Source organism: Pteropus medius, unplaced genomic scaffold (assembly GCF_902729225.1).
Source record: "Pteropus medius unplaced genomic scaffold, Ma_sr-lr_union100, whole genome shotgun sequence".
In the NCBI taxonomy this organism is placed as follows: Eukaryota; Metazoa; Chordata; class Mammalia; order Chiroptera; family Pteropodidae; genus Pteropus; species Pteropus medius.
The window spans coordinates 5,049,408-5,058,709 of record NW_024354498.1 but is presented as its reverse complement, the minus strand read 5'-3'; the positions used below and the strand labels follow the sequence as shown (position 1 = coordinate 5,058,709).

Below are 9,302 nucleotides of genomic sequence, written 5' to 3'. Positions count from 1 at the left end.
GAGAGGGCAGGAAATGGCTCTTAGCTTATGCTGGAGCAGTCATGGAGAGCTTTCTGGAGGAGGTGTTTTTTTGTGTTGAATCTTAAAAGATAACCCAGGGTAAGAAGGTAGGGAGGAATGTCAGGGGATTCAAGGGCAGAAGCAAAGAGGCTTTTGCTGGGAACTGTTAATCTTCTGTATTCCTAGAGCTGACAAGGGGGTGAAGTGAGGAGCTGCATCCACAAAGGTTGTCTGGGGCCTGATCTCAGAAGGCTTGACATGGGAGGCCTCTGAAGTGTATGGGGATATATCCAACACCGAAAGCTTTATGCAGTAGAATGACGTGGTAAGACTTGGCTTTTACCAAAACTATTCTAATAGAAGTATAAAAGAGAGATTTGGGGTGGGGGACAGTTAAAATGTAGGCATGGTGACCACCCAGTTCAAAGGCTGTTTTAAAAGTCTAGGCAGATGATATGGGTTGGGTCAAGAACAGTAAGTGTGGAGAAAAGGAATGATGGATTTGAGGAATATTAAGGAGGCTAAGTCGGCAAGACAGGGGAGGTGGGAGGGGAAGACAAGGGGGAAGTCATGGAGAACAGCTCCACGTTTCTCACTCAGGCAACTGGGAAGAGGATAGAACAGAGAATGTGCCAGATGGCTAGATCTGGGGCAGGGGTGAGGAAGGGAGATGCTGAGCTCAGATTTAGGGATGATGAGTCTAAAGTACCTATAGGACCACCCTGCAAAAATGGCAGATTGGGCCCTGGGTATTAGAGTCTGAAGAGAGAGTAGGGGGCAGGGAGGGGCAAGGAGTCAGGGCTGGAGACAGAGAGGATTAAACACAATAAAGATGTTGGAAAGAACTAGAACAGCACATGAGGTCACTGTAGGAGAGCACATGGAATGAAAAGAACTGTATGCCTGAGACATGGTCTGCTATGGTTAAAGAGAGAGAAAGAGGTGGGGCATCAGCATCATTATCTGAAGAGGGCAAAAGGAAGAGATGCTGAGACAGGAGAATGTGGAGAGAGACGTGCCAGGAAAGCTAAGCGGGGAGAGAGGCGAAAGCATCCTGCATCTCCGAGGGGTCAGGAAGATGAGGCCTGAGAGGCAATCATGGCTCCCTGCATAATTACTGTCACTTGTAAAATTAAACAGAAGCAGCACTTCTGAGAGTTAAAAAAGGAAAGAAAGAGAGGGAGAGAGAAAGAGAAAGAAAGGAGCTTCAGTAAAACATTGATTAAAACTTTATTCACTTGTAAATTCACAGTAGCTCAAATGGGCTCCGCTGGATTTTAACCTTCATTATGGCAACAAGGAAAGGGTCTAAGGAGTAAATAAATAAGACAGGCAGGCTGTAAGTGAAATGTCTAAAACACAGTGCCCTGTCTATCTGGTGCTTGCACGAATCACCTTTGACCAGCACCCAGAACAGGCCCAAGTTGGATGTGCCTGACAGTGGCTGAGCCCAGGGCAGGAGCCAGTACAGCCAAGAAGTGATAACATATGAAAGAAGGTACTCTGTGCTTCAATTCAGTAAGCAATTGTTGAGGCTTTCGCAGCTACTCTGCACTGTAGGCCAAAACCTGAGGACTCAGCAATGATTTCTACAGGGGCCTGTCAGGGAGCTTACAGTGTAAGGGCCAGAGAGTCATTCAGAAGATGGGCAAGGTCTTCACTCCTCTGCAGCGGGTCTCGGAGAAGCATGTGGAGGAAAGAAGCTGCAGAGGATCTTCCCAGAGGTGGCACTGGAGCTGAGCCTCACAGGGCAGTGAGAAGGCACTTGCCAGGGGAGTAGGGACCATTTCATGCTCTGGGTCAGGTTATGGATGAGAGCCAGCTGGCCAGCGACGGCTGTCCAGGCATGCCCTGCTGTCATGGAAGCTGAGAAGGGACACGATTGGAAGAGATTTAAAAAGACAAATTAAAAAAAGAGAGGCATCAGTGTGGAATGGGCACTAGGAACAGGAGAGCCGACACCAGATAGAGACAAACAATCCCCCTTCCCTGATGGCCTAGAGACATCATGTCATTCCCGCCCAGGCCAGTCACCAATGCCCGTAGCAATGACAGAGTCAAGGAAAGGTTCCTCTGCTGAGATGCTTGATGCATTTTGAAAAGATTCCCATTGAAAACAGTTGCAATAAAAGGTCTCAGAGCTTAATTAGCCTGGCTCTCCTACTGCCTGCCTTGTCGCACAAAGAAAACACACTGTTCTCATCCACTCCACCCTCAAGTACCATAGGAACACCCTATTCACTTACACACAGTTATTACCCTCTTTACAAATAAGTCCACTCCGCCAAGGACTTCTGCCAGACAAGACCTTGTTAGCTCGTTTCCATTAGTAGGGTACTTGAAATCAAAAAGCCACATTAAAGAAACATAGTTTGTTAACAAAAAACCTGTTAACTCTGTGTACTGGCCTTGCCTCCAGGAAGACTGAATTCTCCATGACATTTTAGTTGTCTCCAATGCCATTGTGGCCACCTTGGGGATTGATTGACACCTCCTGATATCCTGTAATCAGAGGCCGAGTCTTTTGTTTTGTAAGGAGAGTGATTGGATCCTCGACTATTTCTCAGCCCTGGGAGCCATCCCCTCTTCCAGAGGAAGAAATGATGGTTGGGAATCTGGCCATCTAATTCTAAGCTTAGAGGTCATTAGATCCTATGTGCCTTCAATGTCCCCTCTATGCCTGGATAGGATGTAAGACTAAACAGTAGAAACCACACTGCCCTGGTGGTATCCAGTGTCCAGGTGGAGATGGTGCTGAGGGGGATGGCAAAATCTGCGTTGTGCAGTAGCTTTTTTCCCCCAGGCATGCAGGCCCTGCAGGATGAGGGGGGAGTCAGGTGGGACTCCAGACCAGGGCAGCTGCTGTTCTGTGATACTTTTATATACTGGTCTTCTTCATGTGATTTTGTTTGAACAAAGAGGCCTGTGGCCAAATATAGTTGAAACCCTGATGGAGAAATTGTGAAGACCAGGCTGAAGGCAATGAGACATAGGAGATGATGTTCTAAGCGAAGTTTGGACCATAAAGAGAAATGTGGGAAAGTCAGGTTGGTGGTGTCCAAAGGGAAGTGAGGATGTATTAATTGGCATATAATTAATCGAAGATGATGGGGCGCAGTGGGAGGTGGGGATATACTAATAGAGATATAACTGATCAAAGATGAGAAGTAACTATTCACTTCTAGGAGGCTTTGCTGGAGCCCACAGTCAATTCCCAATTTTTATATGGGGTTCTTTTATTATTTTCAAAAAGGTAACAGCTTTATTGAGATATAATTCACATGCCATACAGTTCGCCCGTGTAAAGTGTACAATTCAATGTTTTTTACGTATATTCACAGACTTGTACAACCATCACCACAATCAATTTTAGAACATTTTCATCTTCTACCTGGAGTTCTTGATTCTATAAAGTAGATGGAGAAATTGGGTAAAGAGCAACCGAGATGACGAACGAATATAAAGTAGGAGCTCAGAGAGCACAAGAGGAGATGGGTCTCTAAGTCCAAGGGAAGGAAGCTGCGGAAAGATCTGGTGTTTAAAACAGGGAACCATGAAAAGGAGATTTGGCCTTTGTTTCCATTAAGAATAAACAAAATACTGGGCTCGATTACAGCAAGAGGATTTAGGTAAAACATGAGGGAGAAAAACACACCCAACTTCCCTGCTATGTCTGTAAATGCCTGGGTTATGCCGCCCTTGGAAATAAGATTGACGAATGGTCATCACGGGGTGGGTTTTGAATAATGGGTTCTTCCAGTTTCATGATGATGGTACAATGATAAGGCATCCCTTCAGAATGAGCTGAGTGCCTACCCTTTCTGTGAGGTATAGTCCTGATGAACACCATTTACTAGGGAGAAGCATCTAGAGAGCCCTGTCACATGCTGGATGAGTGACAGCCCTTTGGATGGATGAATGGAGGTTCCAAATAATAGTCCTATCAGCCTCATGGTAGTAAACCAGAAAATATGTGGGGGGCAACAGAGACCACAGCTACAGATCTCTCTTCCTGATTGTTTCTTGATTAAATTCATTCTTCAAAGAATTCTTGAGCTCCTGTTGTCAGTCAGGTGCAATACAGACCCTAGAAACAAAGCAGTGGTTCTTAACCAGGGGTGATTTTACCCGCTTGGGGACTTTCGGCAATGCCTGGAGATGTTTTTTGTTTGCAATTAGGGCAGGGGGAGGGGTGCTACTGGCATCCCATGGGTAGAGACCAAAAATGCTGTTAAGCATCCTACAATGCACAGGACAGTACCCTACAACAGAGTATCATCCAGTCCCAAATGTCAGTAGTACCGAGGTGGAGAAATCTTGAGAAAAAGAGATAAGATTCAGTCCCCGCTCTCAAAAGATTTGATCTGTTCCTTGTGGTGTTTCTTAATAAGGCTTGAAATGTATGCTAATGAAAATTTATGCCATTGACAAAAAGTTCTTCAAGTTCCTTAAAGGGATTATAATGAACACTGAATTTCCCAATACCATTTGGGACTGACAGCATGGTGCTATTGATGTAAAAGGGTTCATTACATTCTTACTAATAGACTGGGTTATCAAATCTTAGATTTAAAAATTATTTAGCAGACGGAGGACAGTATCCAGGTGACCTTTATCACCTTTATCAGCAAAGTGAGCCTATACTTTTATTTGAATGTACATAGAGAATATACTAGGATGGAAAACAACCTACAGTTTGGATTAATATAGTAAACCTCAACAGTTCATTTCCTTGAACTTGAACTTGTTCCTAATTTCAGCAAGACACAGCTTAAATCTCACTTTGCTTAGAAATCCTAATTTAATAACAGTTGCAGATGGGTTATTTGCAATATTTTGGAACTAGTTCTTTCAAGTGCTCATATGTACTACTTACTATAAAAGTAACCGATATGTTAATTAAAATAAAATACCAATTTATTAAAATGACACCCTAAGGACCTCGAATACACCCTATTTGGTTTCGCTGATGTGGGAGGTCAGTTATTTGACCTGGTGGTAGTGAACTGTTCTGGAAAATTGCCTTCTTTATTTAATGAGTAAAGTTGGCCAGAATGACCTCTAATGCTTTTTCCCCTGCTGTTAGTTTTCAGCTTAGCAGCTCTTGAGTGTGGCTTTTAAAAGCTTGGCATCCCCATCCTTCAGTTCAAAATCTCCCCTTTACCATTGTGCCAAGTGCTCTGGGCGTTCCGGAATGGTCTTGAAAATAATTGAAAAAAAAATCTGTAATTCAGACTCCACCAATTTATACTGGTTTTTGCCCCCAAAAGATCCAAATTCCTGTGGGTTCATTGAGCTTCAAACCCAATATTTAAGAATCATCACAAAGTACATATTTTTGAGTTGTTGATGCTTAAAAACTGAAAGCAGAAAACTCTTCTGAGCCTCAATTTCCTTACTTATAAAATAGAATCTAAATCCTTTCCTGCTCTGTTTTATTAATTATGCTACTTATGAAGATAATGACTATATCGACATGCTCTCTCAGTAACTGGCTACCTTTCTCTCTCCCCCTTTTCTTCTTTCTGTCCTCCCTCCCTTTCTTCCATTTGGAGTTATCACCATTGAAGACATCACTTTACAATTTTCTACTCACCGCCAAGGACTTCCTTTGTTAGGGCATTAACTGTATTTTCTTTAAATCTTTATTTTTTCCTCTAGACCAACTAGTTATTTTTAATTAATTAATTAATTTTTTATGGTGACATTGGTTAATGAAATCAACGTTTTAGCTATGCTCTTTAACAGTAAGGTGTGTATGTGTGTGTGTGTGTGTGTGTGTGTGGTATAATGTTACACTGTGTGTTCACCTCCCCATAGTTAGATTTCTTTCTGTCACCACATATTTGACCCCTACCCCATCATCTACCTCCCCCTCCTCCCCTCCCTTTGCAATTACTAGTCGATAGTCCATGTCCATGAGTCTCTGTTTCTTTTAGACCAACTAGTTTTCACTTTACCAGGAAGATCAGTACCCCCAAATATGGATCTCTGTAACTTGTTCCAATTTTTTATCATTTCTGAACTGAAGCCAGCTGAAGCCATCTTGACAAGTCTGAGCAAATATCAACATTGCTGGGGACTGATCCTATTTCTTAAGAGTCTAAAAGGCTGTTCTTTGGGTTAGTTGGCCCCAACTTTTTTTTTTTTTTGGTACAAAGAGATGGGAAATTAAGTCATGAGAAAAAGCCTGATGGAAATCCTGCATGGCTGATAAGAGTGACCACAGCAGCCTGCCTCAATTGGAAAAACGATGGGGCCTGAGTGGCTAACTCTGTGAGCCCTGTGGGGATCACGTGCCTCAGACCAGGTACCATGGCTCCAGGCTTTGTGTGAAAGACTACAAACTTCTGATTGGGGAGGGAGCGTGGAATTAAACCATCAGGGAATCCTAGGCTCACTCTGGCCACAGCAATCCCTTTGCCCTTCCCCTGATTCCCTGGCCTGCATGTAGCCAAGCAGATTCCAGTCCCATCAAAGGCTAGGAAGGGGGCCAGGCAGAGGATGTCACTGCCCCAGTAGCACAAGCCTGGTCCCAACACAACACTCTGGGTGTAGACTTCACAGATCTCAACGGGCAAATCTCCCAATGCTGGTCCCCGCTACGACAGCCTCTCTGCAGAGGCCAGCTGTGATGAATGGCAAGGTGCATGTATGGCCACAGCTGGGGTGGGCAGGGAGGCCTGTTGCAGAAATACATCCCAGGGCTGGGGCATAGCCCACGGAGGCTCAACACCCAGGGTTGGCCAACATTTCTCACCCAAATGGAGCTGACATATGAAGAGAAAGGGGCATTGCCAGATATAACAATGAAAAATCTGTGGCTTGAGGTTTTATAATGTAATTACAGGCTACCAAAGCCTTCCTTTATACCTGTGGCAGTACAGTGTGAGGCCAGGGGTTCTGCTGGCTGGTTTAGACTGCCTAATGCTGCAGGGGCAGCAGAAACAATGGCAGAAATGGTGAGAAAAGACCTCAGGCGCATGGGAAATGCCAGTCCCTAGGCCACTTGCGCTGGCTGTATTTGAAACTAGAATACACATGCCATGCTCAGGAAACCCACAATGAGAGTAGAAATGGAAAAAGACCGCACCATGTAGAAGCTGAACGGATGGAGTCCGGCTGGGGCTGTAGAACGGGACTAGTTAGCCCGACGAGAAACAGCTATTTGGTTATTTGCCATCGTGTCACACTTCGAGAAAGAATTTTAACACAGAAAAATAGCAGGAAAAAGAAAAGCCATTCTGGGTGTATGGTACAGGACCAGCTAAGGCTGTAATCTTATACACAGAGGGCCTGGTAATAAAAGAACAGTCTCGAAACTGCTTTTCCTCCTGTTCGTGTTCACAGTAACAGCTGGATACGTACTAATTGCAAGAAGTAAAAGAAAGAGCTTTCAGTTTAAAAGCAGGCATGCCACAGTCAGGCTCTCGCCAGTGCAGTTTCAAACACCAGTGTGACGTGCCACCTAGCAGGTCTATCTGAAATGCACACTCACTGTCCCTCACTTGTGTGGGTGGCTTTAGGCTGTCTGAGGACAGCAGCATGGTGCTCCCTCCTGCTAGGTGCATCCCTTCTGCCCATCAGGAAATGGCTTACTCAGGGGTTCTCACCTTGGCACTAGTGACATTTGGGCCGATAGCTCTCTGTAGTGGGTGCCGTCCTGTGCATTGTGGGACGTTTAGCAACATCCTGGATCTCTACCCGCCAGATGCCAGTATCACCTCTCCCCCAGCTATGACTACTAAAAGCGTCTTCAGGCATTGCCAGATGTTTCCTGGGTGGGAGGGGGTATGATCACCTCCCCACATGAGAACCACTGGGCTAAATCAAAAAGAAATGACTTTCTCTCCTCTCCCAGCCCCCCTACCCCGCTGCCGGTCCCACACCCCAATATATACCCAGGGCCAGGAACATTTAAGAGACATCCACTGGCAACGAACTTTCCTGTCGGTCTGAGCGGCCTTCAGTAATACTTTTGACTTGGAAGACTTGCAGTCATTCAGAACAATGCTCTTATTGCCCTTGAAAAGAAGGTATTTTCTAGCTAAACTGTGGGAAGGCCACGGGAGGAAGCAAGTAAAGCTTCCTTTTAGAGACATTTGTTCATTTTTGTCTACAGAACATTTAGACACAGAACTCTACACACGCCAGGGTCCCTATGAACTAGAAGGGCCTTGGGTACTTGAAACTCACCTCCCCACCCCCACCCCCTTGCCACATTTTTACAAATGAAGAAATGGAGGCCTAGAAGGGGAAGCGACTTGCTCAAGGTCATAAGTATTCCTAATCCTCCTTTTGTGGGGACACAGGCCAATGGAGTCTCTTTTTGCCAATATGCCTGAAGAGCTTAGGTCTCTAAACACAGAGCACCTTGTAGCGCTTTAAGAGCAAAAGTTTGGTCCAAACCAGGCCAGTTAAGGAATGCGAATTTTTTAAATGATAGAATGCTGCAATCAATTAGTGCAAACAAACATTTATTGTGAAATATTCATCCTACCCTTTATTAGGTATTACATCATCAAAGCACTTTGTGGCAATGAAAATAGCTTTTTTTACCCCTCTGATTCACCCAATATTCCATTAAAGCTGCAAAAAATGTGCAATCTGCTTGAAAAATAGGTTGCTCTTATTTACTCATTTGTGAAAAGTCAAAAATTAAAAAAGAAAATGATACTAGCTTACAGGCCTCTAGAGCCAATTTGCCTTCCTGCTTCCCAACTACTCCCCAAAATAATTAACAAAGATAATTTGTTTTAAATGCCTTTTTATAAAACCAATGCACCTTTCCCCATATTATAATCATAAAAATTTTAAAAAGCCATTATTTACTTTCTTGGAAAAAAGGTGGCCAGCCGTTGTTTTTTGATCGGGAGCATGTGTATTTCCTGGGAGTTCACTTTCTTGAACTTTATGCTCCGGCTTTTGACGACGGGTTTCCTAAGGGATTCCGTGTTTCCCACGGACTCTTCTCCTTGGCTGTTGATGTCATAGCCCTGAAACACGGAGTCTTCTCTTTTGAAGGAGAAGTTTTTCGTGGACACTCCCGAGAGACCTTTGATTTTGCCACAGAAGACAGTAGGCATGGCGTCTTCCACTGAGACAATCACCTTGGATGCCTGGGAGTCGCTCACCATCTCAATGTTATTTTCAGCTTTGACCATGCTGCTGGGCTGGCTGGGCTGGCTGTGTGGCTGGGCGGTGTTGCTGCTACCCATGTGGCTATTCATCATGGCCAAGGCCTCACGGGTCGTGGCAGGGACAAAGGGCATTTCCATGCCTCTTGGCAGTTTCTCCACCAC

General features: G+C 44.6%; 1 protein-coding gene across 1 annotated transcript; it reads right to left on the bottom strand.

Moving 5' to 3' along the window:
- Positions 1 to 8,456: 8,456 nt before the first annotated feature.
- Positions 8,457 to 9,296, bottom strand: RAI2 (retinoic acid induced 2). Its single transcript, XM_039852255.1, has one exon. It carries the CDS (start codon positions 9,276 to 9,278, stop codon positions 8,829 to 8,831), a length of 450 nt encoding a protein of 149 aa, XP_039708189.1. The 5' UTR covers positions 9,279 to 9,296; the 3' UTR covers positions 8,457 to 8,828.
- Between the last annotated feature and the right edge of the window lie 6 nt (positions 9,297 to 9,302).